The 24,147-nt window shown below is 41.7% G+C and overlaps 2 protein-coding genes across 4 annotated transcripts in view; both read left to right on the top strand.

The window, feature by feature from the left end:
* The first annotated feature begins 1,206 nt into the window (after positions 1-1,206).
* On the top strand, positions 1,207-18,374 carry arhgap18 (Rho GTPase activating protein 18). 2 transcript variants are annotated; one of them, XM_076084794.1, is made up of 18 exons: positions 1,207-1,492; positions 8,070-8,301; positions 9,228-9,366; positions 10,002-10,084; positions 10,321-10,473; positions 11,406-11,469; positions 12,037-12,155; positions 13,056-13,127; positions 13,335-13,428; positions 13,631-13,722; positions 14,791-14,868; positions 15,017-15,176; positions 15,269-15,351; positions 15,439-15,645; positions 15,834-15,968; positions 16,579-16,700; positions 16,821-16,876; positions 17,012-18,374. In XM_076084794.1, exons 1-18 carry the CDS (start codon positions 1,368-1,370, stop codon positions 17,101-17,103), a joined length of 2,106 nt encoding a protein of 701 aa, XP_075940909.1. In that variant the 5' UTR covers positions 1,207-1,367; the 3' UTR covers positions 17,104-18,374. The 2 variants fall into 2 exon arrangements, with proteins under 2 accessions (XP_075940909.1, XP_075940908.1); XM_076084793.1 differs by having other exon boundaries at positions 12,034-12,155.
* Positions 18,375-19,692: 1,318 nt separating this feature from the next.
* Positions 19,693-24,147, top strand: part of LOC142941831 (protein sel-1 homolog 1-like) — a 25,983-nt gene continuing 21,528 nt past the window's right edge. For both annotated transcript variants that reach the window (XM_076083941.1, XM_076083940.1), the window contains exons 1-6: positions 19,693-20,211; positions 20,359-20,396; positions 20,738-20,936; positions 23,105-23,272; positions 23,514-23,619; positions 23,904-24,066. In XM_076083941.1, coding sequence (XP_075940056.1) covers positions 20,124-20,211; positions 20,359-20,396; positions 20,738-20,936; positions 23,105-23,272; positions 23,514-23,619; positions 23,904-24,066 — 762 coding nt within the window. In that variant the 5' untranslated portion in view covers positions 19,693-20,123. The remainder of the gene's footprint in view (positions 20,212-20,358; positions 20,397-20,737; positions 20,937-23,104; positions 23,273-23,513; positions 23,620-23,903; positions 24,067-24,147) is intronic.

Below are 24,147 nucleotides of genomic sequence, written 5' to 3'. Positions count from 1 at the left end.
TCTCCAAGCATATGGCCAGCAGGTCGTGCTCTGGTAAAGACTGTGAGTGGACACAGACAGACGGACACAATGGCCTCCAGACTCACCTGCTACCTTCATCTCAGGTGAGGAAGGAGAGACGGCGTCTGTGTGTGCGTAATCCTCATTTGTTTAAATGTGTGTGTGTGAGGCTGCTCTCTCTGACACGTGTTGATGTTTTAGTGTGAATGTTGGTAGAAAAGAAATAAAAGGCATTTGTTCCACATTCAGGTGCCAATCTTTTCTTACATTTTCAGCAACACCTGGGAATTTGTAGTTCACTTTGATGTCTGGTGAAACATGCATCACTCAACGTTTTCTGACTTGTATGTAGTGTTTGAGGTTTGAGGGTGTGGTATTATGTGCTATAAGTTTGCTGCGATGAACACTATCCAGAGATTTTGGTTTTAAAACTAGAGGTGCATGATATGAGTACATAGCTGTGAGGTATTTCTGGTTTGTATGTATCACATTTACCTGACAGCTGTATTGTTAACAGGTACTTTGGCATATTAAATATGATTAAACAAGCATCTGGACCATCTATTAAAAATAGATCAATTAACACATTACTGATTTATGACACCATTCTTCACAATGATGAGTGCTTTGGATGATTATTCATTTCACAGAGGATCGCACTAAGTAATAATGTCATGTTTCATATTGCAGTGTTAGTTATTTGCATCTTTGAAAGCTGCAAGCTGATACTTTGGGTAAAAAAGAAAGGCCTGTCTTGAAGCCGCCTTTACTTCTTTCTTGTTTTTGGTGCTTTTTTTTGCTTTCAGCAAGTAAGAAGCATGATCATTTGCATTGACTTTGACCCTCAAGCATCTCCTTGTTTATTTTTGGCTCTATATTTAAGATAACTGTCCAAAAAAGTGTGAAAGCATGTTTATGCAGCAGACTGTGCACTTAATAAGCAGATGCATTATGTCAAGCTTGACAGAGAATGGTGTCAAAACACCCTCCAAAAATCCTTATTTCTTTTAAAAATAGCATCCATTGAAGCGTTGCACCAGGAAGTAGTCTGTACCATCTTCGAGCAGCAGGGGGCGCCATGCCAGCCATTAGCCGTTGCCCCTTGTGGTTTCAGCCAATCCCTGCGCGGTGTCGTATCTGTAATCCAGCCCCCGTCCTGCCTCGCAAACACTCAAGTTGTGCAGAAAGACGAGAACTAAAGGAGGAGGAGGGAGGAGGAGAGTTTGGTGTCAGAATGAGTCGGCAACATAACAGTCCAGCGATGGAAAGCGTTAGAAAATAGAAAGTTAGCTCGAGCACCGATCAGCGAGTGAGTGCATGTCGGCTGTGTGTGGAGCAGAGGACGATAGAAGACGAGGAGGAGAAACATGAGTCGGCAGCAGCAGCAGTCCCAGGGAGTGGTTTTAACGGGTTACCACAGTAACGCGGAACTGTTGCCCAAAACCGGACCCAGCTGTGCGTCAGCCCAGGACCACGAGCCCCCCGTGCCCAGGTGCGACATGTGCGCGCGCGTGTATGTATGTCTGCGTGTTGTTGGAATAACAAAGGTAGTTGCAGCTAAAGGTGTGTGTGTGTGTGTGAGAGAGAGAGCAAAGGTCGCAGTGATGGTATTTTCTTCATGTTTATACTTGAGAGCTGATCAGAATATGTTTTGAATGAAAGCCACCATGCTTCAGTGTGTAAACTTTTTATTTTCCATGATGGGGCAAACTCCGCCCTAGCTTGGCCTTGGGGTTTAGTTTTTCCTTTATTCCTAATCAGCTGATCAGCTGGTTAACCTTGACTTTGTTATTTATACTAGTCCAGATTTTGCAAGGTTGCCTAATATCTAACTCTTCTGCTCCACTGCAGGTCTCATGAGAGTCAAAGGGAGAACCGTTGTTCTGAATCAGTTTTTAGCGACATTAAATAGCCACCAGGTTGTTGTTGGGCTATGGGTGAAAGAGTATTCAATTAATCAACCAACAGGAACTGAACCAGCAACTGTTTTGACAAGTGATTAATCATTTAAGTCATTTCTCAATGAAGATGCCAAATATGTGATTTCAAGATGTCGCTTTAGGAAATTGTTAAGGGCCCGTTTCACTGTTTTCTGACACTTTAATCAACAGAAGTATCCATATTGAAAATGTGTCTTTAGTTGTAGCTCTAAACATGTGGAAAACAACCACCATGTATAGCAGCAGGACTAAAGGCGTTAAAAGGAGTGTTTTACACCCATGTCTCTTGATGCAGTAAAATGTACTGCAAGTACTCCTTGTTTTCATTATGAATTAACACATTATCGTTTTTGCAATTAATCGTTTAATCTCACGTTCTCAAAGCCCAATTTAACATCTTCAGATGTGTTGTTTTGTCGGACCAACCATCCAAAACTCAAAGATATTTTAATACAATAATAAAATGCAGATGGGTAGAAATGAAGAGAAAAGAAACAACATTAAGTGTCTTAAGTTAGTGTTGGGACACAGAGCAGCATCAATGCTCCTCAGCCTCAGTCTTTGGATGTTTTTCTTCCAAAACATTCTCCCTGATTTGGTGTTTTTATGCTTGCGGTGGAGAGCAATGCCCGACACAATGGATTCAAATCTCCCGTAAGTGTTGAGTTAGGCTGAGGTGTTGTTTTCACCCTCACCAAACCTTTCAGTGAGCTGTATCGAAGCATCTGTGTGGTTTCTCCATTCATTTGTTACGATACGGTCACATCCTCTGTTTTCATGGCAGGATCTTACAGGTGCTCTCACAGAGGAAAGCACTGAATGGGACCTAAGCTCACATGGAAACGACTGTCCCGGTTAAGTGTTTTATTTATAACGGGGCACACTTGTTCATCCGTCCAGGCCGGCGCTGGCTGTGTGCATCCAGTACATGTTTAGATCAACAAACAACTGCTGTCAACAACCACGGTGTGGTGAAAGTAAACAGCTCAGAGAGAGACTGTCCAGCTGACATTCTCACACACACACACACACACACTTGCCCGTGTGTGTGTATGTACAATATGTGTGTTTTTCTGTGTGTGTGTGTTCCAGATGGCTTGACCAGCTAACTAGGGGAAAAAAGCAGCATCACGTTACAGTCTGCCTTTGTCTCACCTCCCACAGCAGAGTGCGTGTGTCCTGTCTAGGTTAATGTGGAGGCTTAGTTTTGTAGTCATTATTTACCCCGAGGCAGGAAATGGAGGCCAGCGGGACACAGACGGATGGAAAGCTTCTTGCCTTTTTAGCAGCAGGGGACATCCGACATAAGGAGCCTACTAAGGCCACGTGTCCCACGGGAGTCATGCACATGGAGGTTTAAGTGCTCTGAGAAGGAGAAGTTCCGCTTTAAGCTAAAGAGAAGCGCGTTCCTGTTGTGTTTTCCACTGTTGTTGTAGGAACCAGTGCTTCATCTTGAGTGTGATTTAGTCAGTGGACACACACACATGGTTCAGATTAATTCACTGTGTGATGCAACAGACGGCCGGACCCCGCAGCAGAAATACAACGCTGCACAGGAAATGACATCTGCAGAAAGGAAGGCATGCCGTGAAAGGTTACAAGATGTCAGCAGAGCTGCGGGCTGCAAGGAAACAGTCATTAAGTGGAATTTGGTTAGCAAAGCTAACAACTATTAATGAGCAGAAGCATGGCTTAATCCAGAGAAACAGATGGCAAGAGAGAGAGAGAGACGGGCCCAAAACAGAATGAATAGGGTGCTGGACAGAGATGGAGGCAGAGAGACTGACGAAAACAAACTGGCAGATTCATCCGAAATAAGCGCAGATGATTTATTCAACCAGTGGAGAGGGAACAGAGGCAGCTTCTGTTTCCCACAGAGGGCAGCTGGCACCTGTTGATCTGAATGGGAATACCACACACACAATTGTCATCCTCTTTCCCCTTCTGCAAAACATCCTCAGCCGCCCATTGTTCACTTTTTCAAGCTGCCAAACCATCAAAATAAATCTGATCTTCCGTCTCCACATACTCATTTTACTCTTCGCTAAAGAAAGCGAATACATTTCCCAAAATGTTGATGTATTCCTTCAAGTAAAAGTAGTATTACCACCATTCAATAAGGATTATCAGCTGAATATACCTGTAAATGTGCTGAACATGCAGAATCACTGTATCTCTGTCACCGAGTGGTACTCTATAAATACACTCGGGTCGTGTGCGCTCCAATAGTTGACAGAGTTCACTTCCTAACATCTCGACTCACATTCAACTCCTCAGTGCTGACCTTGCTCCTTGTTGGGTGATACCGTTTCCTTCTGTTCCTGTTTGCACCTTGCAAGCTCTCTACAGACACGCACACACACACACACGACCACACACACTCCTTCTTTGTCGTCAGCTCTAAGCAGCTGATAAAAGGTGTGCGGATAAAGGTACAAAGAGTAGAACAATGACACAGCTGCAGCACTGGTTTCCTTTTGATGGTGAGAATGTGTTTGTTTTGCTCACAAGGGCAGCGTGTGTGTGTGTGTGTGTGTGTGTGTGTGTGTGTGTGTGTGTGTGTGTGAGAAAGGGAGCCAAGTTGTGTGTAGCATTGTTTGTAAAGCTTTGAATAACTGGTTTGCATTATTGAGGGGTTTATTTATAAACCGGGATGGCCGCACACACTAATATCTCATTATTTTGATCAATTCACTTAGAGGAAGCATGCCTGTCATGCTTTTGAGGTTGACAAATCGTCGAGTAGTCAACAATAATTACTTGGAAGATTTAAGATTAATTTTTAACTGGTTGTAAATATGTTTTCTATTACAGGATCAGAGTTAAATGGGAAACGAGGTGTCTTTGCCAAGTTCAGAGCAAGGGCCGATGGTTGCATCACAGTTTTCTAAATCCAGTCAATAGTTACACATATTTCTTGTCAACTTTGGATCTTTGCGGTGTGTCAGACAGATTTAATAAGAGCTAAAGTGTTCAAACTGGGAAGTTCATTTACCTAAAGACGGGAAAAAAACTATGAAAAATTTGCTTCATAGTGCTCCGCTCTTCCTTGAGCTTTGCTTGAGATTTAGACACAGCTGTGCTTTGAAGCTAAATGCTAACGCTAGCATCGGCAACATCTTTACACTGGCAATGCTAGCATGTTGATGTTTAGCAGGTTTACCAGAGTTTAGTGGGTTAGCATGCTAACACTAATTAGCACTAAACCTAAAAACAGACGTGGCTGAATGTCAGTTTGGCGAGTGTTACATAAGCCAAAGTATTGGGAAAATAAAAGTTTTGACCTGGTGATGGTGCTAGAGAAAATATTAAGGGATCACCAAAGTGATTATGATTCATCCTCTGGGGAGCACGACTGTCTGTACAAAACCTCATGGCAAACGATCTGACAGTTGAACGTTGCCATCCCTGGAGCCATGATGCTAGCGCGGCTAAAACTAATACAATGTAAGATCAGTGTGAACACATAAAGTATCATTCTGTGAGTTTAAGCAAGAATTTAAACTAGCAACACTGACAAACTAATAACGTTGGTTAGTACGTGTTTGCTAATCTCTGATTTATGGTTTTGTCAAACCGTTCTGTAGCTGTGGATGAAGGTAAATGATTAACTCCTGGGAGTTCATGTGTATGTCTGCCAGGTTTTAATCTGCTTCTAAGTTAAACAAATCTTCTCTAGTACTTCAGAAAACAGACATTTTTTCCATTCCTCACAAATGAAAACATTTCGTTTGGTGAGAAAAGAAATGAGAGGACAGCATGTCTCTGCAGGTTTCATCACACAGTGCTGTGTCTAGATCCTACTGGGAGGAGGGGAGAAAGCCGAGGAGATGGTACCATGATAAGAGAGAGATGTATAGGAAAACGGGTGACATACAAAGTACCAAGTAGAAAGGAAAAGGAAGGACACAAGTCCCCGGCAAGGTGTAGGAGGAGAGGAAATGGATGAAAGGGAAGTGGGAAAGAAAATAGATTGGCGGAGAGGAGGTCAAGTGTTGTTAAAATACCTGATGTTCTTTGTAAAAAAAAAAACAATCTTAAGTGTTCGTCTATATTTACCAGTGTTTTTATGGTTTTATACACTGTGTGTGTGTGTGTGTGTGTGTGTGGGGCAGGAAGTCAGCTGTGGTATGTGTGTGTGTGGGGCAGGAAGTCGGCTGTGGTATGTGGCCTTGGCTCTGCGTGAACCCTCAGTGTAATGCTCCGCTGATAATTCCAAATTAATTAATATAGAACATCGACTCGATGTTGTTCAGCCTCCCTTCAAACTATTCCTTTCGTGTCCTAATAGTCTGATCATGAAACGTAATCAAATTGGTCGATTTAGTATATTTGAAACATAATTGTTGACTTAATTGCTTCCATTTTGTAGTGACTTGGATGTCTAGAAACCTAATTGAGAAATCTTTCACAAGTTTTTGTTTTAATTCACTTTCTTAAAGTTTTTTTAAACGTCGGCCCACATGATGTCACTACGTATGTTGTTTGTAAATATGTGACAGTACTGTCTTCAAAGTTAAATAGAAACTGAACCAATTGTTAATTTGCAGAGACCTGAAATGTGCTTTTTCCTCACAGTAACAGCTGACACGTCCAACGTCAGCCGTTACTGTGGTGGGGGCCCAACTTTTAACAGCCCCACTGACAAATATTCAGCTGTGTTTGGATAGTTGAGACTGAACTGAGGATTGTTGAGTGGGTGGAAGAATGATTGCAACCTTCCAGCTTGATTCGGCATGGGACACAGAGCAGCTACACCATCAGTCAGTTGTACTAAAATGACTGTTAAAGGGCTGAGGTTATACCCATAATTAATTGCTTCTGAACAACCCTTTTGGGAGATTGTTTGGGGTTGTCCAAGGGCTCTTTGTGACATAAAGAGCTTCGTTAAGAACCCTTTACATCCAAAGAACCTTTTTTGGAAGAAAGAGTTCTTCAAGGATGCTGAAATCACACAACCGAACTGATGCAACCCTAAAAACTGTGAACCATGATTGTTGTGCCCCGGCCCTTTAGGGTTCTAGATGAACCCTGGGAATTTAAAAGGGTTCTCGGTAGAACCCATTGAGTGGATTGTAGAAGAAACCCTTGGAATATTAAAGGGTACTTGGTAGAACCCTTTGGGTGTGTTCTTGTTAGCATTGCTAGAAGGTTGAGTGGATTTGGATAGAACCTCAGGAGAGGTGAGACGGCGTCTGGGCAGGCGGGGTTAAATAGTGTAGGAACACTGACCAGGTGTTCCCAATGAGGGTGCTGGCACCTCAGCTCCACCCAGCCAAGGACTTACAAGCACACACACACACCGTACCAGGGCAACAGGCCTTCGGTTGTGTGCGCATGTTTGTGGACATCTCACAGAATTGGAAAAGATGTAAAAGCAGTTTCATGTAGGACAAGGTCTGTCTTGAGTAACCGGGTCATGATTTCTGGTATTGTTTTGTTGTCTTGGGCACCATAAGCCCACTGCCATATCGTTCCATTATATTCTGGAGAAGGCGAACATCTCTAAGGCCGATTTTCTAAAACTAGGCAACTTTCACCAAAACAGTCTAGTTTGATAAATAGCACTACAGGTAAGAGGAAACGTATGTATTTTTGATTTTTGGGTGAACCGTCCCTTTAAGGCCTCCCATGCAATAACTATTAAAGCCATGCCATTTGTGTGGCAACAACACGAGGTTACTGTGTGCTGAGATGAGCTGGCTGTGTGAGAGCTGCTATTCTTAGTCCCGGCTGACTGACTGGGAATTCAATATACTGCGGGCTCGTCCGTCTGTCTGACTATCTGACCGTGTATAAGCTATCTCTCTCTTGTCATGTCATCGCAACATGACTGAATCAAAGCAAAGATCAAATCTGTCTTTTAAAACATTGCTGCATACACTTCTCTTCACAGGGCACAACACAACCGGTTATGATCCAGGATGTTTTTATGATAGCTGCTGGTATGAGGAATCTATCACGTCACTGGTAAACAAGGTGCAAAGTGCACAGCAATAAGACTATTAGTTTTGTTGTGGCATGTCGGTCAGATTTTGACATGTTCGAAATTTGTGCCAACCGATATCTATCTTTCTAACTCTCTAACTTCTCTGTCTCTGCCGCCACCTGTCTGTGTCTCTCTCGTAGCCGCAGAACAGGCCACTACACTGTTCAACAGAACCAGAGCGCACAACATGGAGACAGATCTGGCCCTTCCACTATCAACAGCGGTACAAAAGCCACCAGCACTGACCCACCATCAGTACTCACTTACCCCAGGTCTCAGCCCTCCTGCAGCCCTAAACCAGGCTCCAGCCCCAGACACAGTCCCAATTCCAGGTCCAGACCGCGGCCACCGTGTCAGCGCTGCAACTCTCAGGTAGGCCCAGAGTGATGTGAGAAATGTGTGGTAGTGCCTCACTGGTGAGCAGATTTCTTTCAACTGATTCTTGTTTTGGGAGGAAACCTTCTGCACTCAATGAAACAGTGTCCACTGTACTGTGTGCTGCTGTCTTCAGTCTCTGAAAGTTTGTATTTACAAGTTACACTACTGCTGTATATGATTTAAAATGGCAGATAACAACTACGAAAGAAAACAGTTGTCACCATTCAGACAACAATGCAAAATCTTTATTTAATAATACATTTAAACAATTAATGTATAGTTCTGTTACTAAATTATTAATGGAACTAATAATAATGCTTGTATGTTAATTACCATCCCAGTATTGCTGTGTTTCATTTTCCTCGGTGGTGTTTGGGGTTCACAGGCAACAACCTTTTCTACTGTTGTACTAACTCAGGATAAGAATGTCTGCCGTAAATGTCTAAATCGTAACCGTTAACATTTTACAGGGGGTTTGTTTGGCAGACGTACAATTGTTGTCCCTCATTTGTTTAAAGTCATTTACGGCTCTCTGGGAAGGCTGTACTTTCAGTCTGAGTGGTGATTGCTCTGAGAGTGAGCGTGGGCTCAATAACAGCACGGAGACTCGGTAATAAACCAACAAATTTACTCAAATGAAATGCCTTTTTTGGAAAAGCAGAGGGAACTGGAGAAACATGCTCTGATGTCTATTTAAATTCCAGGCGTTTTATGTAATGTGTGTGTATTGGAGAGAAGCACAGCCAGTTTCAATTGAGACGGCTGTAAATATTGTGTTTTTTCTCATATTTGCATCAAATCTGATCAACAAAAGCTCCTGCCCAGGACAGAAACAAGATATGAAAACACGAATGGGAACTTGAAACTAAATGGTGAAATCTGTGTATATGTCTCTTTGCGTATCTTCGCATGTATCGCAGGACTCTCTGGACGAGCTGGAGATGGACGACTATTGGAAGGAGGTGGAGAATATCACCCGCTCAGGAGGAGAAGCGGGGAGGGGAGAAGGTGGAGGAGAAGGGGAAATACAAGAGGAGGAGCAGCAGAAAATTCCTGAGGGTAGGATACACCGTGTCCATGGATAGACCTCAAAGAGACACATGTTTCCCCTGTTCTTTCATCTGTTGGAGTACATGGACACATTGTGTGTTTTTATTCTTGATTTAGAGCGTTCTTCTTACAGAGATAATGTAGTGTCGGAGTTTGATCATCGGCAAGTTTGGGCATGTGCTTCCAAACATGGCAGGTATACGAGACAATGGGCCCCTGAGCACAGACATGTACAATGGAACAGGTAGAATAGAGAAGTGGAATGACCCGGAGAGACCGTTATGAAATGTAAATACGAGCTGTTTACCAAAATCACGCTGCCAACTCAGACTTGTGCATTCTCGCTTTGCATGAGAGGTATGTGTGTATTTATATGGGTCTTATTTAGCCTGTTTATGAAGACTATTGTTCTCTGGAGCAAACACACACTTCCTGTATAGAATGTTTGTCCTGCTCCGTCTGTGGTTACACCTTTCCCTTTCCTGCACCTGTAGAATTGTGTCTCGCATGCTAATAACTGAAGACTTTTGTCACCTTTCATACCAGTCTCCCCCTTTCCTTCATTTTAAGTCACAGAATCAAAGCCCAAACAAATCAAAAATAAAGTCCTTTTTTTTTTATCTTCCTCTCATCTTCTCTTTCAGAAGGGGAACAGGAGGAGGCGTGGCTTACAGAGGCGGGACTAGCACGGCTGTTTGATGATTCACTGGCAGCTGACCAGGATCAGGTGTCAATCGTCTGTCCCTTATTTAAATACTTAGTCTAGGTTGAGTCATAGTTTATTAGTTTCATATTTGCAGTTCACACCTCTCAGTGAGCATAAACTGTACTGTTTACTTACGCCATGCTTTGAACCTGCTTATGTGAGTAAGAATGACAAAAGAGTCTGAAGAAGGCATCAGATATACTGGATAGATGTTAAACCTATTGACTCATGCTTCGGTCTGATTGATTGACTGACAGGAAGAAGACAACGCAGTGTTCCTGTCCACACTGACCAGATCTCAGGTGGCGGCGGTAGAACGTCGCGTGACGTCGCTACAGCAGACGTTGCTGCGGCGGCGTAACCGGCAACACGTTCCTGATGTTAGGGATATATTCAGACCTCCTGAAAAAGTGAGGGGATGCACACACACACACACACACACACTCAAACTCGGACTAATTATATTGTGTCAACATCAAAGGGTATCAGAGACTGTACAGTAAACTTGGAACTCTCAAGAAATGACATTTACAGCTCTGTTTACTCTGACTGGATTTCATTTGTAAGACATTTTAATTCAGTCTCCATTAAAGGTATAGTTCTACATTTTAGGAAATGCACTAATTGGCTTTCTTGCTGATAATTAGTTGAGGAGATTGATACCACTCCTGTGCAGGAGAGGGGTATTGATCTTCTCATCCCCTCTGGGCTGGAAATCGGTGTATCTGATCAGTGTATTTCCCAAAATGTAGATTGCCGTTTAAAGTTTCTTTTCTTTTCAGAATTGTGTTAATTGAGGTCTGTCACAGTAAGCGGTGAAATCATGTCAGATAATTGTCATGAAAAAGAACTTGATACTGTTTTTCCCCTACCACAACACACAAATGACACATTTCCTTTTCTTTTTTTTTACCACAAAGGAAGTGGTCACAACTTCTTTTAGATGTGCGCTTGTTGTTACTGCTCCAGTCTGGTGGCAATCAGTAACCGATTACCAAGCAGTTTTTTACACCACCAAATCCCAACTCTTTTACTGCAAAATTCCTTCAATACTCTGGACTGACTGGATTCATATTAAAAGTATATGTACTTATACTAATTTGGGTAAAAGTATTACTGCTACTCCAAATCTACTCCTGTCAGCAGAATACACTGTTTTGAACCAAGAGTCTTGCACATTTTTTCACTTGGGCACACAGTTTGTCCACTAATTAACAGACAAGATAATATGTAACATGAAAGACGTAACGAGGAGGGGGAGGGGTGTGTGTGTGAATATGTTCCTGGTTGAACATTACTCTGCGTGCTGTACAGTTATGTGTCTCTGTGTTATCTGCCGCAGGATGAGGAGCCTAGTAAACTCAAAGAGGGAAGCGAGAATGGACAAAAAGATGTCACTTCAGCTGGTGCGTGCAACATACTCCTATATATACACACACACAGACATGTAAGGTGTGAGTCACCATAGAGAATGACCAACTGAGGCCCAAATAAACATCTGCCTAGCAACTCACACACACACATCTTGGAAATACTAGAATAGAAATCATTAGAAGTGATCTGTTATGTGATACAATACAATACAGCACAAGTGTGCAGAGTTCAGCAGATGTTTATAGAAAGGGCTGTTTGTGGCTACTATAAAATGGTCTAATATTTTCACCATTTCAGATCTTCACAACCTCAGAATGATTAACTTTTATATATAGTACATCACTTCAAAAAGTAAAACTGTCTGGCTTCATCCACCAATAGAGAAGTTGTCTTCACAGAACAAGCAGCAGGCCTCTCTTTTCTTCCTCTTTGTGCTGCAGTTACATAAACACTGTTGCATTAACGAGAGTAAGACGCATTTAATTGTCTGTCTCTGTGTATATACACAACTGCACTTTGCCTACAGTGCGTAAACACATTTGTACTTCACCTCTTGTGTGGTCGTGATCTCTCATTTCTTCTCGTGCGTGTCTCAGCAGAAGCGGAGACAGAACTGAACGTCGAAGTGGCATTTTCAGAGCAGGCGCTCACTTACAGGGACAACCACCAAATGTTAAAGGTCACCACGAGCCCGAACTCACCTGACGACAAACTACCAGTGAGTCACGTACCTGCACACATAAGATTATGTGCACCTTCACTTCCTCAGCCGTGTGTTTGGATACAATGAATAAACTGCGTGTACTGATATAATTCATTAGCATGCAATCACACTGTGTGCCACTTTGAAGGCTTTTTGCATTCTTTAGTGCCGGGTCATGTTAGAGCTTGTATTGATAACGTATTAATTGTTGTGGGTCAATGATTACCAGAGATAGCAGAGAGACATCTGTCAATGAAAAATGAAGAACCTCACAGCACAGGATTATTTATTTTTTTATTGCTCACTGCGCACGTTTAGGTGTGAAAAAATGTCTTTGTTGCAGCTAAATATAATGTAATCGCATTAATTCTTAAAATAGTTGGGTAGTAGCTGTGGTTTGTCTCGCAGTTTTACAACCAGACAAGTATCTACTTTATGACCAATGCTTTTACTTTATGCTCGATCTACATGACAACAGCTGGCGTTGAAAAATGCTATTCTTAAGTTATAGTTTAGTCAGGTTTCATTGTGTTGCCTTGTTTGGCCCTGTAATGTAACAACAGGATATAGAGCAGATCAATTAAATCCAACAACAGACATTAGAATATTGTATGTACAGTTAGTCTTTCACATACAAGTTGAGAGCAGAAAGCTGCATTCGTGTGCGAGTAGTTTGAGTGTCTGTAGTGACATCTGGTGGTTAAAGCAGGTATAACAGATGAAGTCCAGAGTGTTCATGAATGTCTATAGTCACTTCACATGCATTTCATTAATTTTAGTATGACACAGCCCACATTCAGCGTTCAATGTAAAAGTACATTCAGTCAGAAATTAATTTGCCGTGGTGTTTACCTTTTAATGGCGTCTCCCACTGACGCCCCTCTGTCTCCCTCTGCCTTCGACTTTCCTCTCCAGAACTTTAAGCTGCTCCGAGACAAAACAGGTCAGACCAGAATAGGAGATCTGTCTCCTCTGGATATGAAAAAGGTAAGTAAGGGGAATGTGTTAGGACGAGATATTATGATCTGTGGATGCATTCGTGTCTGTTTATTTCATGATTTATTATTTTATGACGTCTGCATGAGACGAGCAGCCCTATAAGAGATTAGTTCGTTGAGTTGTGCCTAAAACCAGTTACTATTTATAAGCATTCTCTTGTATATATATTTCTGTCTGTTTGCAATGTTCTTTCAGGTGCGAAGACTTGTGCTTGTGGAGTCGACTGCTCTGTTTGACACTGCTGGGATAGACCTGAAGACGCACAAAGCTGTCAAAGTTAAGACTAAAGGTAAACACAAACACACACACAATATAAGCAAAAAGAGTAAAAACAGCAAGTTAAGAGCTTTACGCAAACACAAGAAAGAAAGAAATAGAAACTAAACTGAATACAAATTAACATTTTTTTCCAGGTAAACATGTGCAGCTAATGTGGTGTATGAAGATATTTCTGTTTGGCTAAATATTTGTGCTTGTGTGTGTGTGTGCAGAAAGTGGTCTTTTTGGTGTTCCCCTTGCCACTCTATTGGATCAGGACCAGAGGCGGGCTGCTGGGACCAAAGTGCCATTCATACTGCAGAGGGTGAGTGAGCAGACCAGCCAGTCACATTGTCAGTCTGAGACACGGACGATTCAGCGTTACAGCTACGATGAGAGGAAATCTTATAATAGGAATCAATAGAACAGCAGCTATATGTCAATGCATCCTACTGTATTTTAATTTACTTTAAACACAGTGCAACCTGAATCTAAAGTATGTGCGACTGACTTTACCTTTTCTACATGAGATGTTTTACCTTTACACTTGACAAAAAGACTATAAGTCAAACACCAAATGTATTATTTACATTTCAAATAGTTTTGGCCCCAAAAGAAGAAGAATTAATGAATAAAACGTACGTTTAGTCGATGTTCCCACAGTGTTACATGCCAGGAAGAAAATACTGTTGTAACCACTTTTCCCTCAAATACGCTTCGATATTTAATTTATTTTGTGCCAGAAAAGCACAAGTGACCCTCAATCATTATTGAACCACAACAGAGCTTCTATTTGGGCTCTAAATATTTTGGGTAGCTGTTTTTTTCTTTGGGCCCTCTGCAGTCTACTCAGTATTTAGATTGAAGAGGTTTAAACTGTGATTCGTCAGTATGTTCAGATGATATTCCAAAAGTGCAAACACTACACCAACCTTCTGTTTCTATTGTGACATTTTAAGAATGGCTTTGCTTAACCAACACAATATATTAATATTCCAGCTTGTTTTAGGCATTATTGTGCACTTGACACTGAAACAGGAACTTGTTCCTCTTAAAATCTGCACACATTTTGTTGCTAAGCCTCCAGTTTCTTTTACCAATGACTGGTAATGTCTTCTATTCTTAGTCAGCTGTTGCTCAGAGGGATCTTTGTCTCTTTCTGCCCTCTCAGTTTTCAGTCCGGTGAATCCATTGTGCAGCGTTTTGTTCTCCATGTACAAAACAAACCCTTCATGCAAAATAACATCTATTTGTAAAGAGGACTTTCTGCGACATAAAATCATGAAAGATATTTAAAAAAATATAGAAAAGTACTCTCAGCCATCTGACTGGAAAAAATCATGTTTTTGTGGCAGGCAATCCCAAACTATTTCTGTCTCCCTCTCATTCCTAGCTTATTAGTCATATTGAGGAGGAAGGATTAGACACAGAGGGGCTGCTACGGATCCCTGGAGCGGCCATCAGAGTCAAGGTGGGTTAAAGCATTTCAGCGCCACCTCTACAGACGCATAATACCATCTTTAAATTGTTAAGTTTGTAGTGTTGTAAAGAAAGGTTGATCCTTGTGGTAGATGAAGTAGTGAAACAATCTTGCCTGTGTGCATCTGTCCCAAATCCAGTCACTGTGTCAGGAGCTCGAGTCCTCTTTCTACGACGGGGTGTTTCAATGGGAACAGATGAAGCAGCACGACGCTGCCAGCCTTTTGAAGCTGTTCATCAGGGAGTTACCCCATCCGTTGCTGACTGTGGAGTACCTCAACGCGTTTATTGCCGTCAACAGTACGTTCGTGAAGTATTCTGCTTAATCACGAGAGCTTTAAAGACATGTCTACTTGCATTAAGCATTTTCTGTGCATGCGTGTGTTTTACAGAGCTCCCCACAAAGAAGCAGCAGTTGCAAGCTTTGAACCTGCTGGTCCTCTTGTTACCTGAGGCCAATCGGGATACCTTGAAGGTAAATGCACAGAGCTTCATGTTTCACTGCAGTAAATAAGAAACATTTGGACTATTTCTGTTGTAAATTTCTGTTTTCTTCCTCTAGGCTCTAGTGGAGTTTTTCCAGCGTGTGATTGACCACCAGGCCAAGAATAAGATGACTCTCAACAATGTCTCCGTGGTCATGGCTCCCAACATCTTCATGTTCAAAGGCTTTCGATCCAAGGTGACCGAGCAACAGGAGTTCTCCATGGCAACAAGCACAGCCAACATCGTCCGGCTGCTGATTCGATACCAGAATCTTCTCTGGACGGTAAGTATCACAAAGAGCCCTCGGGCTTGACTCATGCAGCCATTCAAATCACCACTGTAAACAAACTGACACAGTTACTCCCAAAATCGAATGGCACAGTGTGTACTAAGGGTATAAAACCTCCTGTGTGTGTGTGTGTGTGTGTGTGTGTGTGTGTGTGTGTGTGTGTCTCTGTGTCCTATATCCAGATCCCCAAGTTCATTATGACCCAGGTCAGACATCAAAACATGGAAAGCCATCGGAAACAAAATAAAGAGAGAGCTGTGAGAAAGCTGCTGAAGAAGATTACCACCGACAAACCCTCTGATAAAGCTGTCCCTGAGGTAAGAGTTTTAATTATGTTGTTTATTTATGTTTTTAATGTTATTTATTTATCTATTCATTTATTTGTTTGTGTGTTTATGTCAGTGTCGTTTTTTTAATAAATCATTGTTAATAATCCTACTAAGAAATGTGCAATTTTGCAATTCACAGAAGGTATTTTGATTCATTAAACAACGCAACACCTGCTGCACATTATTGTGACACGTATTGTTGTTTAGGACTACATAATAATATGCATTGATTCAAATTAAAGGATTTAGTTGACGCCCATATCCAGCTTGTTTGAGAGCAGAGCGCTGTATGCCTCAACTCCATTGTCACCAGTAAACAACCAGTAAAGGTGTCGGAGTGTAGCAACGGTTTGCCTACATTTTAAACCTGACCATGTATGGCAGTGCTAGATATATAAATCATATCTAAATATAAATAGTAAGACACAATAAACAAAAGAGCAGGAAGTCCACATTTTTGTTGTCTGAAGTCTCCGTCTCTTGTGAGTGTCTGTGTGTGATGGGGACAGCGTTACATTGTAAAGTGTTTATTCATGGCGGTGTGATTGACCGTATGTTTTCCCGTTCTCCCTCCGTCTCCGTCTGTGTTTGCAACCAGGAGAGTTCGCAGGGATTCATTCGAGTTCAAGCACCACAGTTCAGTAAAGTGTCCATGGCAGTTCAGCTCACTGGAGAGTTGCAGGCTGCGGATGTGTTAACCCGCTTCCTCAGCCAGGACAGGTAATGTGTATGCATACAGTACTCGTACAAATACACACACAGTTTCTTGTTTATACGAAACCTGGCCTCTCTCTTCGTGTCTCCTTCACTCTTCCTCTTGCTTTATTTTTGTCCTCCCAGTTCAGTGGCTGTGAAACCGGAAGAGCTGTGTCTCTACGAGATTGGTGGAAACATCAGTAAGTCCTGCTCCTATTACAACAATGTTTAGATGTTGTATATTCTCTGCTGATTACCCAGCTAGTGAGCCAAGAGGCCTAACGGTGAATAAATGTGTCTCTCTCCGCCTCTCATCTTTGTCTGTCGTCCCTCAGAGGAGAGATGTCTAGATGGTGAAACGTATATGAAAGACCTCTTCCAGCTGAACCCGACAGCAGAATGGGTCATCAGAGCCGCGCAGCGATAAACTCCTTCCTACCATCATGCTCTGCTGGATAATGGACTGCTCCAAATTGTCCCCTCCGTGTCCCACTGAGAAGAGACCTCTGTGGTTTTACGCGGGTTCTGGACGCACTCGCACCATTTGCTCGTAGGAAGTCGAAATGGCGGTTTTAAAACTTATAACCCCTTTTAATGAACTCTGTGTTGCAATATTTTCTCCACTTAATAGAACAACCGGAGTGTTAGACAAGAAAAGGGAAAATGATGTGCTTGGGTTTACAATAACTGAGACCTTTCTATTTTTTCCACCCTGCCTTATGCTACATGTATAAATGTTGGGCCTGGCGTACCACTAGCATACAGTTTCTGGCAGTTGTCCGGGGGAAAGAAAGCCACTTGACCTTAACATCTCTGGAGGCCTGACAAACCACTTTTGTACCGTGGAGGGAACATACCATTTCTCCCAGTTTGTCACTGCACTTAAGCCACAACATTGTGATTCTTAATATTATGTGATACTGTAAGTATTGCAGTCGTGTATTGTGATTTATTGCCACTAATCACTTTGTTGTGTCTGCAGTAATGAGCTGAAATTATAAAGTTAACCAGGACACGCAATGATGACATCACTGTTTTTACGCTACATTAATATTGCTGTACATTATAACTTTATAAACCGTTGATGTTGGAGTGTTGCATATAAATATGTGAACACATATTTATATATTGTAGCCTGTGTGTTGGAAGTCATAAATTGCCTATTAAGTTTTCTACCAAAGTATCGATCATTTTAAAGATATGTAAATTGCTGACTGATTAAATTGCCTTCTTCAGTGATCTCACATGATGGGTTCCAAAAGTATGTGGATGCTAATACTTTGGCTAATGGTTGGCTCTGTACTCTTCACAGTCTGGATGTCTGTTGATAGAGTACACAAATTGTATTAATCCAAGAACAGAAAAACTCCATTTTATCTTTTTTTGGCACATAGCTGTGCTTCTCTTGGCTTTCAACAAAAGTCTAATCTGATTCTGTGTGGTTTCTCAGTTTCCACAGCCTGTGGAGGATCATATTTGCACCACAAAGTCAAACATATCTCTCTTGTGGAAAGCTGTGGTCACACTGTTTGAAAATGTTTTGAACTGAGTCACTCCCTGCCTTGTATTATCTTGTTTACTGTGAATGTTTTTTCCCCTTAAAATTATGTCTTTGTCCTATTGCCTCTGAAATGACCACTAAAACAGCCTGTAAATAAAAGTGCAGTTAACTACCACATCTGTTGACTTTTAATACAATTGTGTGTTTTTTAAGTTGGCTCATTTCCGTCATACTCTATAATCTCCACTGTTAGATGTACAGACCTCCCTACACTAACTCCCCTATTAGGTAGCTGACAGCCCTGATCATTTCCTGTGAGAATAAATGGCCCCAGTAAGTCAAATGGTCAGAGTGCTAATGGTTTTAGTGGGGCTTATAAAGCCTGAGCCAAAGTGCACTGGTATACTATGGGTCAGAGACAGACACCAGATTTAACGGAGCATAGTCGCTTGTCCTTGTCGAAGCAGTTGAAGTCGATCCTGACTGCAGTGGTCATATGGTGTTTTGAATTGAATTGTGTAAACTATTATTCATGCTGAAACAATTAGGCAAAAGGACAATCAATAAATATATATATATATTCAAATAAAGTATTAAGTATTTTACTCTTCACCTGATACAGGGCCTTCCATTGATACTTTTGTAGTCTACCATTTTAACAGTGATATAAGTAAACTAGTAGCTATGCTCATACATTTTATAATAGGCTACTTGTGTTAGCTTTAAATCTTAGTAATAGTAGTATATTATCTGTTTTATTCTCAAGCATTTTGACTGTGCTCTTGAAATAACAGCTATCAAGTCTGTGGTTATTTATGTTAGTAAAAAGAGTTGCATGTTTCTGCAGTTAAGTTAGATATACTGCCATTATAAATCCATTGGTTACAACAACTTGTAAAGCCTTCCTACAGCTTGCATTTAATATGGTAACAGTATAATGAATTCTCAGTACATCACATAACTACACTTGAGACATAAAATAGGTGCTAAAACATTTTTTCAAAGACTTTTATAATACTTTTGCAATCGTTTTCCTGAGATGTATCAGTCTCATACCAAACTTCAAATATGTCCAAAGCCTGATGCTATAACAACCTAGTAATTTAGGTGCTGTTTATTTCCTAGACACTCCTAGAAGTTGTTTGCATAATAACAACCGTGTAATGTCATGCAGATAAGTGACAGTTGTGCAGCATTACCTGCATACTTATTGGACGTCCTGGCAAGACACATTTCATGCACATTTGATACCCGGCCACATCATTTTGTTTATCTATATAAATTGTTAAACTTCTATATTTCGGATTTATACTAATAACACAACCGCCTCTTCCGTTCATATGAAGATTATCTTCATAACGTGTTGCGGTGTCGTGGACAAACCATAGACTGTATGGGACCAGCCCATCAACTGGAAACATAATTGTGTACGCACCTGATTGGCTGACACATCTTTGCGGTGCGCTCATTGGCTACTGTCAAACCAAACGCGATGTGATTGGTCGAGCTGCGAGAATAGGAAGTGTCGATCAGTAGTAGGGGCTTAACATGGACAGCTAAGTAGTATCTGGTTAATATAATTCAAAGGTTAAAGCTTTTGCGTGTCGCTATTAAACTCGGATGTTTTGGAGTACCGAGAGGTACTGGTCAACCATTTTTTTGAGACCGAGGAGTTGCGTCTCTTGCAAATATTGCGCTGTTTGGTTGGTCGTTTGTGTGGCTGTGTTAGCTTGTTAGCTAGCTGACGTTAAACGTCATTCAGCCAGGTACTACTCTGCTAACGTAGCTTAGCTTGTTCTACAGCTACAGTAGCTAAAATTGAGCGTGTGTGTGAGAGTTTATTTATGCTACATATCAAAGTGTGACTCAACTGTAACCGAATGTTTGGCGATAGAAATAGCAGCAGCTACAGCTAGCAGATTGTTAGCTTGTCAACATCAACAACAATGGGCTATAAAAGGTGTTTTAAAAATGCAAGAACGATATATATTTGGACCATTCTGCTGATCGTCTTCGTCAACGAAATAACAGCTGGTAAGTATGATATATAACGGGCTAATATCTGCGTCTGACGTTAGGTGTCTGAAACTGTTGCAAGCAGCTGTTTTATATTTAGCTAACAGCTTTTTTTCCATCTCAAGTTTACACTGTGTTTACTCCTGCCGTATTAATACCTTTCAGATGAAGAGCAGCATGGGAATGACGGACCAGAGCTAAAGGTACGACATGAGGCCATTTGATATTGGTCTTTGAGTTAAAACCCTGAGGACGAATGACTTGATACCTGTTAGAAGTGTACATGTGATGGGCAGCAGAGGGCTGTCATCTGCTACCAAACAAAAAGCTTCTATTCTCTTGTACTTCTAAAAGCAATAAATAAATAGTGAGGAGACAACAGTGTTGCAGGATCATGCATAAAAATCATAAAGCCACTTGAGACAAATTTGTGATTTGTTGAATTGTTCTATATAAATAAGATTTACTTGACTTGTAGGACAACCTATTTTAATATGCAGTATGATTCTGTTACTTTACAATAACTTCTTGATCATCCCTCCAGTCTTACCATGATCCGGACTCTGAAGAGGAAGACGTCCGTTTGGCGTCTGAAATCGTGGCCAGTGCCTCTGTGACCTCGGGTCATGAAGTCTCTCAGCCGGAGGAGGAGGAGAAACAGTCACCGGCGGAGGGACTGGAGGGAGAGGAGAAGGAGGACCTGCCTGAGCAGCCTCCTCCAGTACAAGAGAAACCTAAAGAGGGTAAGGTAACTCTCATTCGAGCTCAAGCAGTGAGCCGTAGACACTTCATGCAGTCGGAAAAAAAGAAATGCATGTTAACTTGGAGTATTCCCTCAGGTACTGGAAATCCTTAAACACGTCTTATTGTTGTATTTTAATGTATTGGATGTCATGAATCGAGTTTTGCTCTGTGTTTTCTGGCCAGTATTTGTTGTCTTGGCTTGTGTATGTGTCTTCAAATGTCTGTGTGGGACAAAGATCATGAGCTGGCATACTTTCTGGTAGCACACTGACTTTTGAATGGTTTTGCCTGTCCAATCAAAGCCAGAAATGGATGCAATTGTGGAATAGCTAGAAACACTGACTCAAGCAGCACGCAGTTGCACGTGGACACCTCTGAAATATTGTGATCATGATGAATGACGGCTGGTTATATCCGTTGTCTATCCTGTAAGGCTTCACATAGCTGTATTAAGGAGTTTTGGTGAGCCACTCGGCATCGGATGATGACCTCGTAATGAAGTGAGATTTGAGGTTGATGCAGTTTCAAATATAACGGCTGACAGTCATGAACAAATTCAACTGCTTTGATGTTGGAAATTCTAGAGTTGAATTCCATATGAGTTACAATCATAGATAGAGTGGCTGCTGATAGTCTGTCGGTGGCTTTACTGACTCCTCAATGCTGTGAGGTTTTCACATCTGTTTTTGAGAATGAAGACTGCCCTGTCTTATTTCGTGACTTTCGTTAAGTCTCGACATGTTGACCTGTTTTCAGTATTGCTGACTCCGAGCAAAGACGTTTGTGGTTTCAGGGCAGCGCTTAAACCCCCATGAGAAATGAACAGCTCCCTGCACCTGTGGCTCCTCTTGCAGCCAGTTGCATCATATTACTTTGGGATTGTTAGTAATTTCCCTGCAGTATAACATTAAGTTTGTATGAAGATGGATTTCTTTTACTTATATTAATTAGCACAATGGACGTGGCAATTTTTATGTTTTAAAAAAGATTGTTATTTACAATCTAGACAAAATATTACGAACAGACACAAAATGGAGGAGAGAAAGTATATACTGATGGGATGATACTGTAAAGGTTATGTTTCATAGTGTGTTTCTAAGAAGTCCATAAGCATGTTCCAGTAGCAGCTTAGGCCTTTAGTTTTAAGAAAGGCTGCTGCTCATAACAGATTTAGATAATCCTCCAACTAGTGACTTATTACAAAGCAGGAAGGATTGCACGCTTACCAGTGCACCCCAGCGTGAAAAGATGGTTTGTAAGAAATGAGCAAACCGCAGGACAAACTGGGAAATTTGCATGTAGCATTTAATTCATAACGGAAACTACCTTCGACCCTAAACAATGTGTGCTTCTGGGCCTTTCCACAACAGATGTAAAAAAGAACTCCTGCTCCCAGAATCATTCCAACATTTGCCAAGATTATTATCCTTATACTCCTGCAAAAGCTCTACACAGCCTTTTTATACCGAATTACTTTATATCTTACACAGTTAGAGGACTTGATTGACATTTCCCCCGTCTATACAAGTTAGGGATGAATTCAGATCTTTCTCAAGCTGGGAGGAGCAGTAGCCATCAGGTGATGCACACAAACTAATGATGTAAACATATTGGCTACTGTACATTTTGAGATGGTGGCCATGTTGTGAGCACGAGGCAGGGGCAATACCCTCCTTACATTTCTGATAATGATAATTATTGTACACGTGTAAGAAGAGCATCACAATCAGTCAGTGACTGCCACTGACTGCAAAACCATAGTCACGCGTTGTAACGCTGTTCACTTTGCTCGGAGTCGATCTTTCCCGTAATAACACTACATTAGGAGCCACTGAAGTCACGTGGCGGGTGGCGGTACCACGTTTTTGCATACAGCAGCTTACGTAAACGGCAGTTTCATAAGCACGTTGGAGAGCTACGGTGGCCTTCAGGTAGTGTGAAAACGCAAAAGGCTCTTGCTAAAGCCGGTGTTTGGTTTGTCCGTTCTGGGCTACTGTAGAAACATGGCGGTGTAACATGGCGGCTCCGTGAAGAGGACCTGCTCCCTATGTAGATATGAACGGCTCATTCTGATTGTTTCTACTCTATCCCACAAGGAGGTTTTTATGTTGTCATTCCATATTCAGTTGTTTTTTGTCTAATATCATAACTATATTTGTCATTACAGTTCCTGTGGTGAATGGAGGCACAGCCCATGGAGAGCCCTGCATCTTCCCCTTCCTCTTCCAGGGGAAGGAGTACTCGGACTGTACCACTGATGGACGCGGGGATGGACGGCTGTGGTGCGCCACAATCTATGACTACGACCAGGAGAAGAAGTGGGGTTTCTGTGAGAGTAAGTATTCAACTCAGCTGTCAAAGCAAATGTGACAAACGTATACTTACCTTCAATGTCCGGTTTTGAAGCTTGAATACAGATCTAATGTTCAGTGATTATTATAAACTACTGATGATGGAAACCACCATGACAGCACATCACATTTTCATTTCAAGAATTACTTTTGCGTGCCTCCTCTGCTGCCAAAGTTTTTGGTTTCCATCTGTCTGTTCATTGGCTTCTCCTCTCTTTCCCTTAGCGGAGGAGCAGGCACAGCAGAGGCTGCAGGCCGAGGAGGCTGAGGAGCAGTATCAGACGGTCCTGCGCATGCTCAATGCCACCACCAGGAGGACCCAGAGGAAAGAGTGAGTTTCTACCTGCTGAGTTATTCCATTGGTTTTCATCAACCTGCTGTTAGAAAATGTCATCCTATTATGTGACCTGAAGCAGTCAACATAATCGGATTTGTAAATGTGCCTACAACGGTTTTATGTGGGCTTTATTACCACATGACTTATATTAGCACATCCTTTATTTGCTTTAGATGTCATGTCAGTACTGTTTGTTATGTGCACATTTTTATTCGTCTGTGTCAATCTGACTTCACTCACGGCATCTTTTTATTTGTTTATCCAAACCACACTTTCAGATTGTACGAAAAGCTGCTGAAAGTAGCAGAGCAAGGCCACCAGAAAGCAATGGAGAAGGTGGCGTATGCCATGCTGTTTGGAGACTACATGAGCCAGAACGTGACCAAGGCCAAAGACATGTTTGAGAAGCTTGCCATTGAGGGCTCGCCTAAAGCTCAGACGGTAAAGATCTCAACCGAAAATGTTAATGTATCACTGAAGTAAAGAGGAGAAAAGCCATGTTGGATGTGAGATCTTATCAAG

This window comes from Anarhichas minor, unplaced genomic scaffold (assembly GCF_050575085.1).
Source record: "Anarhichas minor isolate MPS153535 unplaced genomic scaffold, ASM5057508v1 ptg000136l, whole genome shotgun sequence".
Lineage (NCBI taxonomy): Eukaryota > Metazoa > Chordata > Actinopteri > Perciformes > Anarhichadidae > Anarhichas > Anarhichas minor.
This window is presented reverse-complemented; position numbering and strand designations above follow the sequence as displayed.

What these genes read in the sequence shown, in the direction of transcription:
- arhgap18 (XM_076084793.1), top strand. Translation starts at nt 1,368, where the DNA reads ATGAGTCGGCAGCAGCAGCAGTCCCAGGGAGTGGTTTTAACGGGTTAC. An exon ending in CACCTGACGACAAACTACCA is followed by an intron (nt 12,156 to 13,055) that starts GTGAGTCACGTA and finishes TTTCCTCTCCAG; the next exon opens with AACTTTAAGCTGCTCCGAGA. An exon ending in CTCCTCTGGATATGAAAAAG is followed by an intron (nt 13,128 to 13,334) that starts GTAAGTAAGGGG and finishes ATGTTCTTTCAG; the next exon opens with GTGCGAAGACTTGTGCTTGT.